The sequence below is a fragment of the Melospiza melodia genome, chromosome 6 (assembly GCF_035770615.1).
Source record: "Melospiza melodia melodia isolate bMelMel2 chromosome 6, bMelMel2.pri, whole genome shotgun sequence".
Classification (NCBI taxonomy): Eukaryota; Metazoa; Chordata; class Aves; order Passeriformes; family Passerellidae; genus Melospiza; species Melospiza melodia.
Genome location: NC_086199.1, coordinates 1,378,577 through 1,401,020, shown reverse-complemented (window position 1 = coordinate 1,401,020; position 22,444 = coordinate 1,378,577). Strand labels below are relative to the sequence as shown.

General features: G+C 46.4%; 1 protein-coding gene across 2 annotated transcripts in view; it reads left to right on the top strand.

Moving 5' to 3' along the window:
• MDGA2 (MAM domain containing glycosylphosphatidylinositol anchor 2) overlaps positions 1–22,444 on the top strand; it is a 203,449-nt gene that overhangs the window by 91,800 nt on the left and 89,205 nt on the right. For both annotated transcript variants that reach the window (XM_063159579.1, XM_063159580.1), the window contains 2 exons: positions 3,179–3,311; positions 19,265–19,534. In XM_063159579.1, the coding sequence (XP_063015649.1) occupies positions 3,179–3,311; positions 19,265–19,534 (403 nt within the window). The remainder of the gene's footprint in view (positions 1–3,178; positions 3,312–19,264; positions 19,535–22,444) is intronic.

Genomic DNA, 22,444 nt, shown 5'->3' with positions numbered 1-22,444 from the left:
TATTTTTTTTAAGTTATTAAGATCAACCTTCCTAAAATCTCGTTGTGGGTTTAATTAATGAATAAATCAGATTGTCCTGGTGATATTCCAATCTTATCCATAACCTTTCTCCAGTTATTGGAAGTCAGCTGGAATTAGCATGGCCTGGATCTGTGCAGGCAAGATCTGCTCCGTGTTTATGAGAGGAAAAGATGTAATTAAAGGTTCAAGAGTCATCAACATCTTCTGCTTAATTAGTTCATTTCATGGTAGGGATGCAAACAGGGAGAGCTGATGGGAAGAGGGACAGAGGGGATTTGGCTTCAGAGGATCAGGACTTGGGAATTTTGAGAGGGAATGTTTTTCTTGAGGGTTCTGAAGTTGAATTTAATCTGAAAGTGAAATGGAATGGAAAGGGAAAAAAAATTTCTCGGGTTTTTTACCCCCTAAGAAGAGGTTTTATTATGATGCTTTTATTATTCTGGTAAACACAGAATCCTGGAATGCTTTGGGTGGGAAGGGACCATAAAGCTCATCCCTTTCCAACCAAGGAATCCCAACCCTGTCCAGCCTGGCCTTGGGCACTGCCAGGGATCCAGGGGCAGCCACAGCTGCTCTGGCAATTCCAGCCCAGCCAGGAATTCCCAATTCCCAATCTCCCATCCATCCCTGCCCTCTGGCACTGGGAGCCATTCCCTGGCTCCTGTCCCTCCATCCCTTGTCCCCAGTCCCTCTGCAGCTCTCCTGGAGCCCCTTCAGGCCCTGTCAGGGGCTCTGAGCTCTCCCTGGAGCCTTCTCCTCTCCAGGGGAGCATTGCCAGCTCTCCCAGCCTGGCTCCAGAGGGGCTCCAGCCCTTGGAGCAGCTCCGTGGGTTCCTCTGGATCTCTCCAGCATCTCCACATCCTGTTCTGTCCCCAGAGCTGGAGCAGCTCTGCAGGTGAGGGTCTCACCCGAGCGGGGCAGAGGGGCAGAATCCCCCCTCTTTCCCTTTTTGCCCATACTCTGGGATGATCCCAAAATCCAGTCAGCAATTAAATCACAGGAGACACTTGGAAAACTGGGCAAGTCCAAATGAATTAATATGATCGGATTTTTCCAGTCAATCAGGAAACATCAGCCACTTGTTCCAGCATCCATGAGGGGACAAACAGAGCAAATCTGTCCATCCTCAACCACAAAGTGTTGTGAAAATGAACTTCCCAAATCCCAAATCTCAATGGAGATTTTTTCCCTGACAGTTCTCATCCTCCTCGTCACTCATTGGAATTGCTCAGCCTGAGCACGAGATTAAATTTGCTGTATTTACGATAATTATGCAATTAGACATAATTAGACTAATTATCCCAACCAGTGAGGAAAATATGTACATTTTTTATAAACCTCTGCGAGCTGGGGACAGGATCCAGAATTCCATTGGGAGTTCAGCCCAAGTTCAACCTGGAGCTAAGGAGGGAATGCTGGGATGAAGCTGCTCCATGCTTCCAGAACTCAATGCCTTTGGCAGCCTGGATCAGGCCCTTCCCTATTCCAGAAAAACCTCCTGAAGCAGGAATTTGATCCTTAGGAGCAGCCTTTCCACAGCTTAATTTTAATCTCATCATTTCCATGGGAATGTTTGTCCATAGAAATAATTTAAATCCCAATATTCCCAAAATCTCTCCACAATTTCAAGGACTGTTTCTTTTCTTTCCTGCTCAGCTGTATCTTTTTGGTGGATTTCTTTTTTTCCCAGTTCTATGCATTCATTTTCTCTAATTTCCTCATTTTTCCTAGACATTCCTGGACAGTTTATCCATGTCCATGTCTTCCTAAAGGCTGTGCCTTCCCAGGCCCTTCCCAATTCCAAAGAAAACTCCTTAAGCAGGAATTTGATCTTTAGGATCAGCTTTTCCAAGGCTTGGCCTCGCAATGGGCTTAATTTTAATCCCACCATTTCCATGGGATTGGTTGTCAATGGAAATTGTTTAAATCCCAACATTCCCAAAATCTCTCCAAAATTTCAAGGACTGTTGCCTTTCTTCCCTGCTCAGCTGTATTTTTACATGGATTTTTTTTCCCCAGTTTTGTACATACATGTTCTCAAACTTCCATATTTTCCCTAGACATTCCTAAGCAGTTTATCCACTGATATTGTTAAAAATAATTCCATATTTTCCTAAGGCTGTGCCAATATTAAAGTTTTTTAGATTTATTGGGACACCGGATAATGAACATTTCCCACATTTTTCTTTTGGAACAATGCAGGGGGAATCTCACATTTCCCATTTCCCTTTTCCCTATTTTCTCCTTTCCATTTTTGAAAGAATTTGACATTCCATGTCCCGTTCAGCTCCCTGCTCCATCCCTGCTCCCCGGCTAAAAATAGAATCCATCAGCTTCTCATTTTTAAAGGAAAACAGGAGGAATTTTGTACCGTGGGATTTTTTCTTCATGGAAATTGTACCTTATAATAAATAACTCTGAACAATTTGCTACTCGAGGGACTCGATCAGAGCAATTTCCCCCTCACTTTTCAGTGTTGATATTCCCTGTATCCTTTGGAAATACTTTGGGGGAGAATCTCAAAGCCTTTAGGTAGAATCCCTGGAAAAGTTGTTTCCATTTTGTGGAATTTCTTTTGAATTTATGCCTTTTTTTTTAGGGTCATCCTTTCTGGATCAGTCGGGTTGTATTTTGCGTGTGGTATTTTCAGGGTCTTTTGTGGCAGGAAGGAAATGATGGATCTGACTCCATGTTCTTAGAACGTTAATTTATTATTTTATGGTATTATATGAAAAAATGCTATACTAAAACTATACTAAAGAATAGAGAGAGGATACAGACAGAAGGTTTAACAAGATAGTAATGAAAAACTCGTGACCTCTTCCAGAGTCCTGACACAGCTGGACCATGATTGGTCATTAAGTCAAAACAATTCACATGTTGGATAAACAATCTCCAACCACATTCCAAAGCAGCAAAACAGGGAGAAATAAACAATATAATATTATTTTCCTTTTTCTCTGAGACTTCTAAGCTTCCCAGGAGAAGAAATCCTGGTGAAAGGATTTTTCAGATAGTGTGACAGTGCCACTTGTGGATATAATATCAGGGGTCAATCCCAAGAAACCCACTTGGGAATGCTGGAGGAGGATGGAAATCCCAGATGCATATCCATTTTTTCTCTGTCCCTTCCTAAGGTTCTCTCCTCCTTTTCCAGGGAGAAACCAAGATCCTGAAGCTGAAGAATCTGCGACCTCAGGACTACGCCAACTACAGCTGCATCGCCTCGGTGAGGAATGTCTGCAGCATCCCGGATAAAATGGTGTCCTTCCGCCTCTCCAACAAAACCGGTGAGTCCCAGCAGCACCCCCTGCCCTGGCTGCACTCAGCTCTGGAATCTGGGGCTCTTTCAGGGAATCCTGGAATGGTTTGGGTGGGAAGAACCTTGAAGTCCATCTCATTCCAACCCCTTCCATGGGCAGGGACAGCTTCTGTTATCCCAGGTGATCCAAGCCCCAAAGTCCAGCCTGGCCTTGGGCACTGCCAGGGATCCAGGGGCACCCACAGTGCTCTGGCAATTCCAGCCCGGCCCCTCCCACCTTCCCAGCCAGGAATTCCTTCCCGATATTCCATCTAAATCTATCCTCTTCCAGCTTAAAGCCATTCCCCCTTGTCCTGGTCATTCCAGCCATGAATTCCTTCCCAATATCCCACCCAAATTTCCTCTTTTCCACCTAAAAGCCATTCCCTGGCTCCTGTCCCTCCATCCCTTGTCCCCAGTCCCTCTGCAGCTCTCCTGGAGCCCCTTCAGGCCCTGCCAGGGGCTCTGAGCTCTGCCTGGAGCCTTCTCCTCTCCAGGGAACATTCCCAGCTCTCCCAGCCTGGATCCAGAGCAGAGGGTCTCCACAGAGCAGCTCCATCACCTCTGGACTCCCTCCAGTAGTTCCTTGTCCTCCCTGAGCTGTTGAAACTTCAGAATTTTTATTCCACAAAATATTTCATGGGAAAACCCCAACCTTTCTCTACTCTGGCATTGATTCCAGGGATTGATTTGACCTTTTCTTACATCGACCTAAACATCAATTCCTTCATTGATTCCAACCAAAATGTTTCCTTTCGGATTTAATTGTTCCAAGTAGAAATATCCAAGGGGTTGTGTTGAAATCCTTTTGTGGGAAAGTCTCTGAGCCTTTAGGTAGAATTTGTGGAAAAGTTGTTTCTATTTTTGGAATTTGTTGTGAATTTATTCTGGTTTTTGGGCCCATCCCCTATGGATTAGTCAGTTGTGTCTCTCCCTCTCGTTGTGGCTGTAACCCCATGGTCAGTCCCAAGAAATGCACTTGGGAATGCTGGGGGAGGATGGAAATCCCATATTTTACCTCTCCTAAAGGCTCCATGTCCAGGATCAGCACAGGATGTGTCTGAAATGGTTTCTGAACCTCCCACCAAAGAGCAAAACTAAGCTTGGATTTCTGACTAATCAGGAATTTCAGGGCAATGTGCTTTGGAAAACAATCCCACAGGAAGTGTTGGAACATTTGGAGACTTCAGGTTAGATTAGGGTGGGTTAGCCTTAATAATTTGTGTCTGAAATCAGGGAGAAAATGAACACAAAATTAAAATGCTGAGCGTGGCTGGTATCAACGAGGAATTTTATTTGCACTTCCATATTTTCCATCATTCCCGTTCTCATGGCTTTATTCCAAGGAGTTTCCTCCAGCTTTTTTGGAATTGCTGATTGGACAGCAGAGCTGTGGTTTCCCACTGCTGTCCACAACCCCTGAAATCAGCTCCACCAGGAATTATGGTTTTCTCCAAAGATATCCAGGAAAATTATTAAAAGGCCTTAATTTACACTCCCATAATTTTTTCCAGGGGAAAAAAAATACCCTGAAGTGAGGTTTGAACTTCATGAGGAGCTCTGCTTTCCTGGCAGGAGAAGCCTTTCCATGAGAGGTGGGGTTGGGAGTTGGGAGCAACTCCTGACCTTCATCCACCTTCATCCACGGCAAGAGAGTGTGGGAATTGATCCTGCTCCCATTTTTCCTTGGAATTACTTTGCTCTTGGAGCCAGCACAGTCTCAGTTCATGTTGAGCCTCATCTTAAAAAACAAATTTGATGTTCCAGCACTTGGAGAGCAGCAAACTCTCATTGCCTGAGCCCAGGATGGGTGATCCTGAGGCAATTTTGCCAAAAGAGGGAATTATTGCCACCTTACACATGCCAAGGTTATTTGGGGAGAAAATTGTCTTTTCTGGAGTAATTTCCCAAGCAAACAAACCTGGAAAATAACAAAGATTCCCTCTTTTCCATTAAGAATTTGATCACAAGCATCAACAGTGGGATTAGGTGTGCAAAGTGATTAATGCAGGACTTCATTACGGACAGGGACTGACGTGGGGGTGACTCTAAACTAAAACTTTGCTCATTTAACAAAACTTTACCTCACAGAAGTTCTTCAGTTGAACTTCAGCTGGTGTAACTTGGGAGAAATTAGAGAAATTGTAAATCCAGAGGAATCCAGGATAAATCCAAAGTAATGAAAATCAGAGCCTGAAGTTGAAGCTGTTTCAGTCCTGTCCTGTCCATGGGATTTAATTGGAAGCTGGAGGGATGGGATGGAGAGCCAGGAACATCTGGGAGGTGCAAAGATGTCCCAGATTTATTGTCACTGTTGTGGTTCTAAGTGTGTTTAATTCAGCTGCACTTTGTGGGGTCAGAATGGGGGAATTTGACTGTTCTGCATTTGATGGAATCATAGAATGGTTTAGATTGGATCTTAAACCCCACCCAGTGCCACCCCTGCCATGGCAGGGACACCTCCCACTGTCCCAGGGTGCCCCAGTGCCCAGCCTGGCCTTGGGCACTGCCAGGGATCCAGGGGCAGCCACAGCTGCTCTGGCAATCCCAGCCCAGCCAGCAATTCCCAATGTGCCATCCATCCCTGCCCTCTGGCACTGGCAGCCATTCCCTGGCTCCTGTCCCTCCATCCCTTGTCCCCAGTCCCTCTGCAGCTCTCCTGGAGCCCCTTCAGGCCCTGCCAGGGGCTCTGAGCTCTCCCTGGAGCCTTCTCCTCTCCAGGGAACATTCCCAGCTCTCCCAGCCTGGCTCCAGAGCAGCTCCAGCCCTTGGGGCAGCTCCATGGATTCCTCTGGATCACTCCAGCAAAGCCACAACTTTCTTGTGCTGGGCATTCCAGAGCTGGAATTCCCCAGGTGGAGTCTCCCAAGGACAGGACAGAGGGGGACAATCTCCTCTCTCCAGCTGTTCCATGAGACCCTGCATCCTCAGCCCCCTCCTCCAACTCTGTGACCTCACTTTTCAGGCAAAAACATTTAGTTTTTCCAGCACAAACCAGTTTAAAACACAAAACCAGCCCCAAAACCCAAAGTGGGTCCTGAAAATGGAGCAGCTGAGGTCACCCCGGAGGTGTCACCGTGCACAGGCCAAAGCCCAAGGTGACAATCAAAAACAGTAATTTGAAGCCGAAGGTAGAGGGGCTTGTTGAGGCTGATTTTGTGTCTAAGGGCAGCAATTAATCTGCAAAATTCTTAATAGATAAGAAATTTTAATGGAAGCAACCCCATGGCAGGGCTGGGATGGGATGGGATGGGATGGGATTTAAGCCCCATCCATCCCAAGCCATTCCATGATTTTGGGATTCTCTCTGCCTTCACCTACACGGTGCTTTGCTCAGGTTTCTCTGAGCAGCAACAAATTCTTCCTCGTGCAGAAATCTCTGGATCTGCTGTTCCAAGCCCAGCTCAGCTGAGTGTCAAAGAGGAATTACTGACAGCTGATGGTGTCACCAGTTTTCATGGGAGGCACTAAAAAAAGGGAATTTTACCCCCAGCTCCTGCTGAATGGCACATGCAACACTCCGAGCTAAGAATAACCTGAATGGAGCTTTTCAAGAGCATTCATTGTTTCAAAATGCCAGAGAAAAAGCAGGATATTTACCCAGAAAACCACGGGAATTCTGGGCTCCTCAGAATAGCTCCTGTAATATGATTGAGGAAAGGCAAATCAGGCTTTTATCTCGCTCCACAAAGCAGCTTGGGTGGCACTGATTCATTTGGAAATGATATTACTTTGTCTATTAGCAGCCAGTTTAGTGCAGGTGATCATTAATCCATAAATTAAGGCTGAGCTTTGGCAGCTTCGAGGAGAAAATAAACCAGCCCAGGAACTTTTCCTGAGCAAGAAGAGTCTTTCAATCCGTGATTTTTCAGCTGCCTGCCACAGCTCATTGAAATCACAGCTGAAGCTGCTGCTCTGTCTGGGGCATGTGGTGGGAGACAAATTAAAAAAGGCTTAATTCACTTTTAATCCCTCGATTAGGCTGAAGCCTGTCATGATAAACTTGCTTTGTTTCCCATCAGTCAGACAATGCACTGCAAAGGGAATTATGGAAGGTGGAAAAAATATTTCTCTTCACATTTCCTGGCATTCCTGGGGGGAGGTGACTGGGATCTGTATGAAAGGGGCTGGAAATCCTGATGGTGCTCCAAGCTGAGCAATGCAGGTGGATGATTTTATGGAATGCCAGAATGGTTTGGGATGGAAGGAGCTTAAATCTCATCCAGTTCCATGGGCAGAGACACCTCCCACTATCCCAGGCTGCTCCTAGCCCCAATGTCCATCCTGGCCTTGGGCATTTCCAGGGATCCAGGGGCAGCCACAGCTTTTCCAGGATAATTCTTTAGCAAAAAGGAATAATAAGAAATAAATCTGGAAAGGATCCCAAGTGATCCCCCAGTCGTGTTCTTTATTAGGTCTAAACCTTGCCCTACCAGTCCTGTTATCCTGGCTGGTTTTGGTTCCCTTTCTAGCAGGATTTTCCCTGTTGGAGTGTGAGTGTCTTGTTTCAGGAATCCCTGAGGAGCTGGGCAGGGCTCAGCCTGGAGCAAAGGAGGCTCAGGGGCCCTTGTGGATCTGCACAGCTCCTGCCAGGAGGGCACAGCCGGGGGGATCAGGTTCCCATTTTCCATGTAAAATCCTCCAGGATCAGAGGAAATGACCTCAAGTGTCACCCAGGGAGGGTCAGGTTGGATTTTGGGAAAATTCCTTCATGGAAAGGGTTCCCCAGCCCTGGCACAGCTGCCCAGGGAGGTTTGGAGTGCCCATCCCTGGAAGGATTTAAATCCCTGTGGATGTGGCACCTGGGGACAGGGTCAGTGGTGGCCTTGTCAGGGCTGGGAATGGTTGGACTTGATGTCTTAGAGGTGTTTTCCAATCCTAACAATTCCATGAGTGTATGAAGAACATTTTCCTGATTCCCTGGAGCTCACATCATCCCAGTGTCCCCACGTCCTGCTGATCTCCTTGGAGAATCCCAGCCCTGTGGGAATGCAGAGCTCTCCATGTTCCCAGCCCCACAAACACCAGGTCCAACCAGAGCTGCTCCCCTGCATTTCCAAAAATTCCCTTTTACTACATCCCTGGATCCCAGCTCCCTTTTCCTGAGCACATTGCTGATGTTTGTTCCTGTGTCCTCCAGAAGCCTGAGGGTCCCTCCTTGGCAGCTCCTCGTTAGGCAGCCAGCCCTAATCCACTAATTAGGATGTTGCTGTTGCAGCAGGGCTGGACTGAGATGTCTGGAGCTGTTCAGGCAGAGCTACACTCGGGGAATTGAGGAACAACTCATCCCTTCTATTTTTGGAAAGCAGGAATTGTGCTCTAGGGGCTCTTAGATCCACGACCTCGGTTTGCAGGCCTGACTTTGGCATGGCTGGGATGGATTTAATCCTGCATGGATTTAATCCTGCATGCCTCTAAATTCAGCAGGGAAGGGGCAATTCCACAATGGGTTTAAGCTGCCAAAGGGAGGATCCCATTTCCCTCAGTGCCTCTGGATCAAATTCCCACTGTTGGGAAGGATGAAAGTTTGACAAGAAAGTCTCACAGATATGTGTGCTTGGCAGAAAGATTTTTGAATGTAGAATCTAAAGAACAAATAGAGATGGAAGCAAGTTTTGATACAGAAGAAAAGAATTGCTGAGCCAGTCCCACTGGATAACCAAGGAGGCAAAGGCTGTGTTAGTTAGAAGGGGTTTTATGGCTTAGAGCAAAGGATAAACCCACCCCAAACAAGAAGATGTTTTTACCAAGCACAAAGACAGCACAGGCAAACAAGGCAGCAAATGTGGCAAGTAGAAAAAAGGTCTCAGAATTTTCCACTGCAAGAAAACTGAAAAACAACTTCTAGCTGAAACTGTAATGCACTGACTGTTAGTGACTGGAGAACAGTGACATGAATATGGTGATTACAGCAGTTATGATGGGCTACAGGTAACAGTTAAGGCATAGATTGGTTCTGCTGTATGAAGATGCTGAGCACAGAAAAGTCTATAATGCATTGTGACCTAAACTAAGGGTGTCCAGGGCTGCCTGCAGCTGGAGCTGACAGCTGTGGGCACAGCTCTGTCACCCACGGCCCTGGGCTGCTGTGACACCTTGGGTACAATAAACTGCATTTGGAGAGCCCCTGGAGTCCCACATCCCTCATTCAGGCTCTTACAGTGGCGCCCAACGTGGGGCACCATTACTCAGGGCCTGAATGAGGGATGGGGGACTCCAGGCCTGCCGGCAGCTGGAGCTGACAGCTGTGGGCACAGCTCTGTCACCCATAACCCTGGGCTGCTGTAATGTCTTAGATGCAATCAACTGCATTAGGAAGAGCTGCCTGGAGTCCCATATCCCTCATTTAGGCTCTTACACCCCACAGAATGAATCTCTCCAGTGTGGGAGCTGGGAGCTGCAGTGTGGGAGCCGGGAGCTTTTGTAGCCTGTCCCAAGCAGAAGCAACAAGGAAGTGCCTTGAAAAGCTGAAATCCGCCTCCCTTCCTCCTGCTGTAATCCTCGTTGCCACCTCTGTGCTGGAACGGCAGCATGAGCCCACCCACGAGACAGCAAAGTGCTGGGAAAGGGAGAGGAAAAGCACCCAGGAAAAAAGGTGGAACCCAGGAAATTCCTCTGACTGCCCTGGAGGACTCGAGATCCTGCCAGGGAGCTCAGAGACCTTGGCACAGAGCCCAAGACCCCTGTGCCTTTGGTTTAGCCCTTAGAAAAATTACCTACCTTATATGAGGATTTACAAGCCAGAAAAATTTAAGTAGAATGATAGTGAATTTGTCACAGGGTGGAAAGTAGAATTTTGGGGTTTTTAGAATGGGGGTTCAAGGGGCAAGATGGAGGGATCTGGGTGTGTCCTGTCCTTCTTCTTCTTCTTGACCTTCATCTTCTGCTGTGATGTTGGCATTTCTGGATTGGTTTAGAGTAGAAGCTCACTGTCTAACATAGGTGATGGGTATTGGGAAGTTATGGTAAATAAAGTACACTTAATTTAGATAGTATATATATATATATATAAAAAGATAACATCCCCCCCAAGGACAGGCAGCGTGCCTCTGTCTGACCTGTTGGACAGATCTCAGCAGGTCAGAGAAAGAATGTTATAGATAAGAAATTATAAAAAACCTGGAGAATGAGAATAGAGGAATCCTGACTCCTTCTTCGACAGCAAGACTGGGAAAAGAGACATACACATCGTGGGGTCACTGTGAGCAGCTGAAATCCTGAGAAAAAGGAGCTTAAAGATGTGAGTTATCAGAGCTGCAGCCCCCAGGCTGGAAAAGCAGAGGGATTCTGGAAAAGTTCTAGAGGAGGGGGGAAAAGGGAAATTCCACTTAGGAATGGATAGGGATACCTGGATTGGCTTGTGTGGAGATTCGGGAATTTATAAAGACTGAGCTCAGCTGAAAAAACCTTTATTGTTATATTTATTTATAGTTTTTGATTTTAAGGAATGGTTCTTCCCCCAGAGGGTGCTGGCACTGCCCAAGCTCCCCAGGGAATGGGCACAGCCAGAGCTCCAGGAGCTGCCAGGGATGCCCAGGGTGGGATTGTTGGGGGTCTAGGCAGGGCCAGGGGTTGAGCTCTGTGATCCTTGTGGATCTTTCCCTCAGGATATTCCAATTTACAATTCTCTGGTAATTCCATCCTTTATTTCTATCCTGTAACTCCCCATTCTGCTACCTGAACCTCAGAATTTTCCATTTCTGACAGGGTGCCCAGACAAAATGATCTTTCTCTTGCCTCAACTTTAAGCCTCTTTATTTCAGGGACAGGCTCAGGGCAGACTGAAAAATAGGATTTTTATTCTTTTTAATCCCTGACAGGAGCAGTGACTGCTCAGGGACCCCAGCAGGAGGTTCAGGGACACAGACAAGGGTGGCTCTGGCCATCAAGGGACACCTGCCCTGCATGGGGGGGGACATGTCTTTGTCCCAGAGCAGATCCAGGTATTTTACCAGCTAGAAATCTCTCCTGTGTGCCAGGGAAAACCCTAAATCCTGCCTGTGACATGAGGGGTTGGAATTAGATAATCTCTGAGGTCTCTTCTACCCCAAACCATTCCATGAGGAACCATTCTACGATGATCCTAAAGCAACTGCAGTGCTTAAAGCTGCTCTGGGAATATTTTACCTTAGTCATTCCATGTATCAAGTCAAAAAAGGGACTCAAACCTGAAAGATCTGGGTTTTGAGAAGATTCTCTTTATTTCTTCTTGACCTGGAAGTGCTGGAAATTTAAATGCAGTGAAAAGGATATAGGAGATATGAGAGAGTAAGTAAAAAAAAAATTATGATATTAAGATAAATATGTTTTATTTGCCTAAACATGGATTTTTTGAACTAGAACTGTTCTAGAACTCTGGAACTGTTTAGCTGAAGAATTTTCTCCTCTTTTCATGTGGTGTGCAACTTCCACTGGGATCTCTCTGTAGCAGCAGCAGAGGATAAACACAGAAAAATATAAGAGAGATTTTCATATCTTGTTCAGTTTTAGGATTATTTTTCTTTTATTTTTCCCTGGGTTTATATTTTTTAGGGGTAATTTGAGTTTTTTGATGGCCTGATGATGAAAAGTAAGCACCTGCCCCATTGCAGGGTGGGCAACAAAAAGTTGATTTTTCCTCTGTAAAATAACAGTAAAAAAAAAAAAAAAAGATGACAGGGAATGGAGCTGAAGGAGGGGAGATTTAGGTTGGATTTATGGAAGGAATTGCTGGCTGGGAGGGTGAGCAGGGGCTGGGATGGAATTCCTGGAGAAGCTGTGGCTGCCCCTGGATCCCTGGCAGTGCTCAAGGCCAGGCTGGACACTGGGGCTTGGAGCACCCTGGGACAGCGGGAGGTGTCCCTGCCATGGCAGGGGTGGAACAAGATGAGTTTTAAGCTCCCTCCCAATCCCATTCTGTGATTTTCTGATTCTAACTCGAAATCTGGGAATTCCAACCCACTCTTGTTTGAACTTTCTGGAGTAAATAGTTACAGGAATGCTGCTTCCAGCCTGGCAGGGAGCTCAAACCTTTTCTCTCTGAGCACTGCGTGTCTTGTTAGGAATATTGGCTTTGTGTTCCTGCAAGAAATGCTGGCTGTAAATGAAATGGATGCACACACAGCAATGGATATAAAAATATAATTCAATTATGTTCTATTACTTCGGTTCTGCCTTTCAAATAATGCCCCAAACTGGAGGAAATAATGTCCTTTCATTTCCATTCATCACAGCTGAGAGCCTTGTCAAGGACATGACTTGCTGCCTGTACTTTGATATTGCTATTAAATTATTGGGTTTCTTCTGCATTTCCAGTAATCCCTAAAGCCAATTGTGACATTTCCTCAATTCCATACATCCAGCCTAAATACCTCTATTTGTCTCTCTGTAATTATGACACGTTGGCAGTGGATTTTTTCGGGCTGCTCCAAGAATGACAGATGGATTTTCCTCCCCATGTGATCCCAGCCTCGGCTCCCCATCCCAGGCAGCAGCAGAGACTCCACCCCTTCAAATTCCCTCAACATCTTCATCTGATCCTTGAATAAATCCCAGAATGGTTTGGGTGGGATGGGACCTCCAGGATTATCGCATTCCACTCCCTGCAGGGCAGGGAAACCTTCCACTCTCCCAGGTTGCTCCAAAACTCATCCAGCCTGGAACATTCCAAGGATGGAGCAGCCACAGCTTCTCTGGTCCGAGTGCTTGGCAGCCTGATCTAATTAACAATGACTTAAGGAGTGCTTGGTTTGTGCTCAGTCTGAGAAAGCCTTGCCCCTGTCATTAATCAAGCCCAGGGTGTGTTTCCTGCTGGTTTAGCACCTTGTGAGGACTGGGCTATGTTGGAGCCATTAATTATTAATTTCCTAATCAATCTCCATCCATCTGCCACTGGTGCCTGGCTTGCCTTTAACACACGGCCACAGAAATGGATGTAATTCCCATTTAAATTCCTGGTAGTGCCTGGAGCAGCAGGGCTGGGCTTTGTGACCCACCATAATTCCAAGAGCACTTTGTCACCAGTGCTGTTGGCTCCCCAGGCAGCTCTGAAATCCCGGGATGTGATGCTGGGGAAGATGAAACAGGAAGGCCTTATAAATATGATTGCCTGGCAAAAGATTTTGAGAATATGGAAACTATAAGCGAGATTGAAATGAAAGCGAGCTTTGAGATACCTCAGTTACTGAACAACTGGAACACAATGGTGTGGCTGCTGAAGGTGATCCCCTTGTGATGGAACAACACCCTCTGCTTGCAGACAGGCCCAAGGGTCAGAGCAGACCCTGCAGCTTGGCAGAAGGGCCCAAAGAGGAGTTTTTAGGGTTTAAAATGTAACACAGTGTGGTAATGTAATGATTCTTATAGGCTGTATGGAAATGCTATAGGATTTGTATCCTGTACTGGATTGGTTAATGAGAATTAGAATATTCAGCACAGAAGAAGATTTATTGTATTGTTATGGGAACTTCACTCTCTTTTTACTCTTCCTTACTCTCTCATCCTCTTTACCACGCTTCTCAGAATCTCTCCTGGTCAGAGTGACTCCAAGATGTGTACAAGTCTCTTTTTCCCAGCTGGGCAGTCAAAGAAGGAGTCAGGATTCTTTTGCTCTCGTTCTCAAGGTTGTTTATTATTTCTCATCTATAACATCCTTTCTCTGAGCCGCTGAGGTCTGTCTGACAGGTCAGTCCATGGCACACTGGCCACCTCAGAGGCAGTGTTGTCTTTTTATACTAAAACCTAGGTGTACTTTATTTACGATAATTTCCCAGTACCTATCACCTATGTTAGACAGTGAGCTTCTACCTTAAACCAGTCCAAAAATGCCAACATCACAGCAGAAGATGGGGGCCAAGAAGAAGAAGGAGAAAGGCTGAACACACTCAAATTCCTTCATCTTACCTCCTGAACCCTCATTCTAAAAACCCCAAAAATCTATTTTTTACCCCGTGACAAACTAACCATTATTCTACTTAAACTCTCTTGACTTATAATTCTTCATATAAAGGTTGGTAATTGTTTTTTCCGAGGGCTAAATCAAAGGCACAGGGGTCTTGGGCTCTGTGCCAAGGTCTCTGAGACCCCCAGGCAGGGTCTCGAGCCCTCCAGGGCAGCCAGAGGAATTTCCTGAGTTCTGACACACACTCTTGTCTTCTCTCTCTTTACCACTGTCTTTACCTCTCTCTCCCTCTTTGGGGCCCGCTCCGAGCTGTGGCTGGCAGCTCCCAGCAGGGCCCTGCTTGGAGCCCTTTCCAATAAACCACCCAGGCTCTTTGCAATAAACCACCCAGTCCCCTTTGCAATAAACCACCCAGGCCCCTTTGCAATAAACCACCCAGACCTTTGTAATAAACCACCCAGACCTTTGTAATAAACCCCAAGTTCCAAGGCCTGGCTTCAGAGATCTCTGGTCTCTGTCCATCCCGATCGTCCTACCCCCGTCCGCGGCTCCCGCACGGAAGCTCTGAATGGGAGCCCCTTTCCCAAGGCTGCAGCTGCGGCGTGAATGGGAGCGGGGCGGATTCCCTCCGATCAGTAGGGCCTTGTTCTGCCAGGGGAGGAGCTCCCAGGGGCTCTGCCGCTCTCTTTGTGCCCTCTCAGAATCTCTGCTGGTCACAGTGACTCTGAGATACGTACAAGCCTCTTTTCCCAGCCCGGCCGTCGAAGAAGGAGTCAGGATACTTTTGTTCTGGTTTTCAATGTTGTTTATTATTTCTTATCTCTCTCATTCTTTCTCCAACCCATTGAGGTCTGCCTGGCAGTCGGGTTGAGGCACAGTCCCTGCCCTTGGGGTGGTGTTGGCTTTTTATACTAATAACTACGTATACTTTATTTACAATAATTTCCCAATCCCTATCACCTGTGTCAGACAGACTGTCTCTACTCTAAACCAATCCAGAAATGCCACCATCACAGCAGAAGATGGAGGCCAAGAAGAAGAAGAAGAAGGAGAAAGAGAGGACATGCCCAAATTCCTCCATCTTGCCTCCTGAACCCCCATTCTAAAACCCCAAAATTCTACATTTTCACCCCATGAAAAACTAACCATTATTCTACTTGAACTCTTGACTTGTAATCCTTCATATAAAGGTTGGTAATGGTTTTTCCAAGGGCTAAATTAAAGACACAGGGGTCTTGGACTCCATGCCAAGGTCTCTGAGCCCCCTGCTAGGATCTGGAGTCTTCCAAGGCCGCCAGAGGAATTTCCTGGGTTCCGACAGTCCCCTGCCAACCCAAGGCTGACTCCAAAATGTGGGATTGATGCTGGGAAACCCCAATTACAAAGGGCAGGGGGGACGTGGAGCCCTCAGGACAGGGAGGCATTCTCATAGTGTTCAAATGGGATGTTTGGAAAGTGTGCTCCAGGGAAGTTTTGGAAGTATTTCCTGGAGCTTGCTATTGTTTGGTGATGATTTTTATTATTCCTAATGGAGTCCAAGGGAGGTTTTGATGGGGAATGTTGGCTGGCTGAGGCTCTTCTGGGTTGGAGGTTGTGGCTGGGTGAAGCTTTGCTGACCAAAGCTCCACGGCCCAGTGTTCCCCTCCTGAATCCTGGAAGTCATTTGGGACAGACCTTGGCTTGGGAAGAGGCTTTGAGAATGATAACAAACCCAATTTAGTCCTGACGCCTTCTGGCAGGGATGGTTTCACCCCTGGTAATTCCTGGAATTTATGGGATTTCAGGTTTCATTTGTAATTCCTGGAATTAATGGGGTTTCATGTATGAACCTCTCCCATGTTCCAGTGGCTGCTCCTGGATCCCTGGCAGTGCCCAAGTCCAGGCTGGGCACTGGGGCTTGGAGCAGCCTGGGACAGTAGGGGGTGTCCATGCCATGGCAGGAGTGGCACTGAATGGAATTTATGGTCCTTCCAACCCAAACCATTCCAAGATTTCATGATTCCCTGACTGTAACTCCCTACTATTTTCTCTTTCAGCAGAGAAATATCAATTTAAAGGCTCATTCATGAATATTGGGAATATTGGGAATATTCCCTTCCTAAGAGGAGTTTGACCCTTTATCTGCTCCACTGAGTCCTATTTTCTGAAAACTTCAACAACCTTCCTAAATTTCTTAATATTTTTTAGATTAAATCCAGCTTGCCATGTCTGTGGCTGCAGAAATCCAGGGATTTTTGTTTGCTTTTTGGGGATTGGAGCTGAAAGTGAAACTTGTGGTGTAAATAAAGGGAAACTGCTGTATCCAAACCCTCATTTCCATGTTCTTTCTGTCTGGAGTGTCGGGATGAAAGGGATGTGTCCCAACCTTTTTATCCCATCCCACTTTGCTCCTGAAAGATGGCAAAGGGCTCCCTTTCATCTGCAGGATTATGGAAATGGCCCCACCAGCTTGGGCTGACGTCGGTGCTTTTATCTTTTGCTTCAAGTTTTGAAGGATTATCCGTGGTTCCCTTGTTCCCTGTCTCGAGATTTGATGGGAAGTGGGAGCAAAGAGCAGCTCCTTGCTGGAATTGTTCAGGAAAAATGATGAAACCCAGGAGAGAGGAAGGGAGTGGGAAATAGGAGCCAGCTGGGTGTTGGTGATGACCCCACAGGATCTGGTTGTACCTGGATCCTTGTTTTTGACACCTTCTTCCAAAAATAAACCTCCTTAAGCAGAAAACATGGCACAAATCCCAGTTTCCCAGCTGGAATTCTAAACCAGGGATCTATCAGCTGCTGGAGACATCAGCTGATGGAAGAAGAGCTCAGAGGTTATGAGCAAAGAGACCCTGGCACAGATGGCAGAGCTGACTGGTTTGGGGTCTGGATTTTTAGCCGTGAGCCCATTTCCTTTGGTTTTAAATTACCTGAACCAGGAATTCATGCTGGGAAGGATTTGAGAAGTCCAAAAATGGGAGGGACAGGAAGAGAGGGCTTGGATTGTGAATCTCTGCTCTCCTAAGGAGTTTCCTCTGGTTACCAAGGGCGGGACTGAGGCTGGAGCTGTGTCCAGGAGGGATAGGATGGACAGCAGGGAAAGGTTCCACTATTCCAGAGGCTGCTGGCACTGCCCAGGCTCCCCATGGAATGGGCACAGCCCTGAGGCTGCCAGAGCTCCAGGAGCCTTTGGACAGCACTGCCAGGGATGCCCAGGGTGGGATTGATGAGGGTCTGGGCAGGGACAGCAGCTTGATCCATAATCCTTGTGGGACCCTCCTACTCAGGATATTCCATGAATGCGATGTTCCCAGTTCTCCCAGTGCCGGGACAGTTACAAAGGAAGCTCTTCCCATTTTTCTTTTGTTCCTGCTTCCAAATGCAGACAAAGAAAATTCCTCCTGGGTGAAGCCCAAATGAAGCAAACTCTGATTTTATGGCTGATTCTTGTATTTGCCTCTAGTGCTTGGTTTGTATTCCTTTAATATTGAAATAAGATTCCCATCTAAAGCAGAACACCCGGGAATATCTCGCTGTAATAACAAGGATGGGAATGTGATTTGGAATGTAACATTTTTATTGCCTTTCCCTTTTTATTACCACATTTGCTGGCATTCTTGGCCCAGAAAGTCAATCCTTCACCTTCATTCCTGGCTTTTTTTTTTTCGGAATTGCTGCTTTTCCTGGCCTAGCAGTGGATATTTATACATTGCTTCATCATTTATGCAGCTTAAAGGATGCCTTGGAGCAAAGCCTGGATCCAGCAAGGGTGGATCCCTCTCCCCAGGGGACACAGGATGTCACAGTTCAGAGTGGGATTTTACATTTATATTTATAGGTTTATTTTTATTTTTATTTTATTTTTATTCTTTCTATTTTATTTATATCTATAATCTCCAATTAATTGCTGCCCTGTCCCTTATTATTGAGCATTTACTTCTCTTCTATTACATGGAAATATTTCATGGAAAAGGAGAGAAAAGAAGAGAGAATTAAATTTAATCACTTCTTTCTGAGGTCAGCAGCATCTCCCCATCAACCTGTGCTGACTGCTGCTGCTACACCTGGAATTTTATGGGAATTATGGGAATTAGGTGTGAGCTGAAGGTTGCACATCCCAGAGAGGGAAAAATGCCCCTGTCCAGGGTGGTTCAGTCTCTCCATATACAAAGAGATGATGTCCCAAGGGAGATGCTTCTCTGCATTCCAACTCCAGGGATTCATCCCACTTGGCAGCCAAGTTCCCAGGAGTTCACTGGGGAGAAGGTGGATGGAGAAGGATGGATGAGTGGCAGGATCTGACTTGAGGAGAACAGGCTTCCCATGCCAAACAAATTCTTGACTAATTCCTTTTTCCAAGGTTTCCAATCCAGTGAGCCGGCACCTGTCCCACACACAGGCGTGTTGCATCCCAAATTGTAACTGCAGGGCTGTCCGTCCATCCATCCATCCATCCATCCATCCATCCATCCATCCATCCATCCATCCATCCATCCATCCATCCATCCCTACCTGCCTCTGCATGCCCCGGGAATGTGGCTGCCCCTGGATTCCTGAAAGTGCCCAAGGCCAGGTTGGACACCGGGACTTGGAGCAGCCTGGGACAGTGGGAGGTGTCCCTGCCGTGGCTGGGGTGGCACTGGATCAGATTTAAGGTCCCTCCCAACCCAAACCATTCCATGATTTTGTGATTCCATGGCTTTAATTGTCCCTGCTTTTCTTTATCTCCTTCTCCTTCTCTTACTGGAACCACCAGTCAGAGCTGGAACAAGAAACCAGTGAGTGCCAGGACACAGGGAATGGCTTCCCACTGCCAGAGGGCAGTGATAGATGGGAATTAGGGATTCTGGGAATTAGGAATTCCTGGCTGTGAGGGTGGGCAGGCCCCGGCACAGGGTGCCCAGAGCAGCTGTGGCTGCCCCTGGATCCCTGGCAGTGCCCAAGGCCAGGTGGGACACTGGGGCTTGGAGCAGCCTGGAATAGTGGAAGGTGTCCCTGCCTATTGCAGGGGTGGGATGTGATGATCTTTAAGATCCCTTCCATCCCAACCATTCCCTGATTCTGTGATCCCTGTTGTTCTGCAGCATCCCCTTCCATCAAGCTCCTCGTGGATGACCCCATCGTGGTGAACCCTGGAGAAGCCATCACCTTGGTGTGTGTGACCACGGGGGGGGAGCCGGCGCCCAGCCTGACGTGGGTGAGGTCTGTGGGGGTCCTGCCCAACAAGACTGTGCTGAACGGGGGCACCCTGACCATTCCCGCCATCACCTCCGAGGATTCCGGCACCTACAGCTGCATCGCCAACAACAACGTCGGCAATCCCGCCAAGAAGTCCACCAACATCATCGTAAGAGGTGAGTTCAGTTGGAAAACCATGGACTTTTCTCCTGGAAGATTATTCCAGTCCTAATCCCGTGGGACAGCAACATTCAGGGTTCAATGTTCAGTGTTCAACATTCAATGTTCACCATCCATCATTCAATGTTCATTGCTCAACATTCAATATTCAATGTTCAACATTCAGCGTTCAACATTCAAAATTCAATGTTCAACATTCAAGGTTTAACGTCCAACATTCAATGTTCAATGCACAACATTAAATATCTGATGCTCAATGTTCAACATTCAAAATTCAGTGTTCATTGTTCAACATTCTATGTTTAATGTTCAACATTAAATATCTAATGCTCAATGTTCAACATTCAAAATTCAATGTTCAATGGTCAACATTCAATATTCAATGTTCAACATTCAGCGTTCAACATTCAAAATTCAATGTTCAACATTCAAGGTTTAACGTCCAACATTCAATGTTCAATGCACAACATTAAATATCTGATGCTCAATGTTCAACATTCAAAATTCAGTGTTCATTGTTCAACATTCTATGTTTAATGTTCAACATTAAATATCTAATGCTCAATGTTCAACATTCAAAATTCAATGTTCAATGGTCAACATTCAAGGTTTAACATTCAACATTTAACATTAATGCTCAACATTAAATATCTAACATTAGATGTTCAATGTTCAACATTCAATGTTCAATGTTCAGCAGTGGGTGTTTCCTCTGTTTCCAAATGGTCCTGGTTGGACTAAATATTGAAGGTCTCTTTCAGCCTTGATAATTCTCTTACTCCAGGATTTCTGAACACTTCTAATCATTTATGGGATGAATTATTGTTGGTTTCCAAGACTTCCAGAGTTCTTGTCCCGGGATCAAAGCCCTGAGGTGGAACAAGGGTGGTTTGGTGCCTTTTTGTGTTGGGGTGATGCAGCAGCTTTTCCTTGCAAAGTAGAAATTGGTTAGTTCAGCCTGGAGGACATTGACTGGAGACCTCACTGTGGTCTTCAATCCTCCTGAGAAGCAGCTCTGATTGATGGTCCCCGTGACAGGGACAGGAGCCAGGGAAAGGCTGGAGCTGGGCCAGGGCAGGCTCAGGTTGGATCTCAGGGAAAGGTTCCCCTGTTCCAGAGGGTGCTGGCACTGCCCAGGCTCTCCAGGGAATGGGCACAGCCCCGAGGCTGCCAGAGCTCCGGGAGATTTTGGACAGCAATTCCAGGGATCCCAGGGTGGGATTGTTGGGGGGTCTGTGCAGGGAAGGATTTGGACTCCATGATCCTTGTGGGTCTCTCCCAGATCAGGATATTCCATGGTTCTATGAAATTATCTCCAAAGGCCTTGGATGCATCCCAAACTCCTGGAGTTCTCATTGCCTCCTTCATCTCTTCCTTCCTCCTCATCTGAAGCTGTTCCTGAAACTAAGGCTGGGAATTTCCTCCCTGGTGGGGAGCTTGAGATGGATCCCTGTGCTTGAATTCCAGGAAATATCAGGAAAAATGTTTATCTGAGGTGAAAATGAAAGAGGAGGGCTTGCACAAAAACTGCTCCCAGCTGGAGGGAATCTTTCCCTGCTCATTTAATCCCTTCTGGAAAACCCCTGGGACACGGGCAGTTGGTTTGGATACAGGGCTGGATTGGCATCATCAGAGAGGATTCAGCTCCCTGAACCAAATGCTTCATCTGAACCTCATTTTCCACATAAACTACAAGCTACAGGAATTTGAAAGAATAACCTGGGATTAATCAGACTCAGGAAAAACTGATGGATAAAGAGTCTGTGTGGGAATATTTCACGGAAACCACAACCCCTGCTCACTTATTCCCCAGCACCTCCTGCTCTCCAGCAGGATGAGGAATTGGGAGATATTTCTGTCCTGGAGGTCAGGGAGAGAGCATTGGATCAGGAGACGGGCGTGGATTTATTTGGAATTTTGTGTTTGAATTTGAATTTCTGACATTTGGCTCTGAGGTTTTGTTGTCATTCCTTGGCTCAGGAATATTAATTTGCTGGGATTTACATGGGCATGAGGTGGGGAAGGGGAATTGGGAGTGGATAACAGCTTCGAGTAAGGAAAAGGAGAGAAAGAACTTGGTGTGAAAAGAAACCTCAGTGTTTTCATTGACCCAGCAGACAGTGCCAGGCAGCCCTCAGGAAAAGCCACATCCCTAAATCCCTGCAGACACAAATTCCATGAGTCATGGCATCATAATAAAAATAATAATAATATCCCCTCCCATTTTTATTTATAGAAGCTGATGCCTGGGAGCTGATAGATATTGAACAAAGTCTCATTGTAACACTCCAGGTGATTTTTTTTTCCCCTTTTCCCTCTCTTTTCCATGGCCCTGTTAATGCTGAGACGGGACCACAATGAGAAGAACCCATTAAATAAATGAAGCTCAGCTCCTTCCCAGCCCCAGTTTTATTATTTCACCCTTATTATTTCTGTTAAATGGGAAAAACTGTCCTTTAGAAGGAAAAAATCTCCATTCCACTCTTGGGTTTATCTTTGCTGCAAGTGATGCTGAGTTGAGGAGTGAAATGTGAGAGAAAAGCAGAGTTTGGGTTGACTTTGTGCTTTGTGTGTTTATTTCTCAGCATTTTGCCTCATTTCTCTCTCACTTCAGCTCATTTGGCTGTTGTGGGTCAGGATTTTCACACAGCAGCTGAGGAGAGAAGAGAATTTGCTGGAAATAGAAACTTCCATGCCAGGCAGGAAAAGCATTTGGTAAATGGAGTTCCCATCTTATGCCAGGTGCACCCCAAATCCCAGGATTCAACAATAATCCCCCAGTCTGACCCAGAAATAAATCTTTCCTCAAAGCACCAGCAGGTCCCAGAGGAAAATTTTTTTCCCTTTAAATTTCGCTAAATGTCAGTGTTTTTATCGGAGTGTGCCTTTGTTGTCTGTGCTCCATT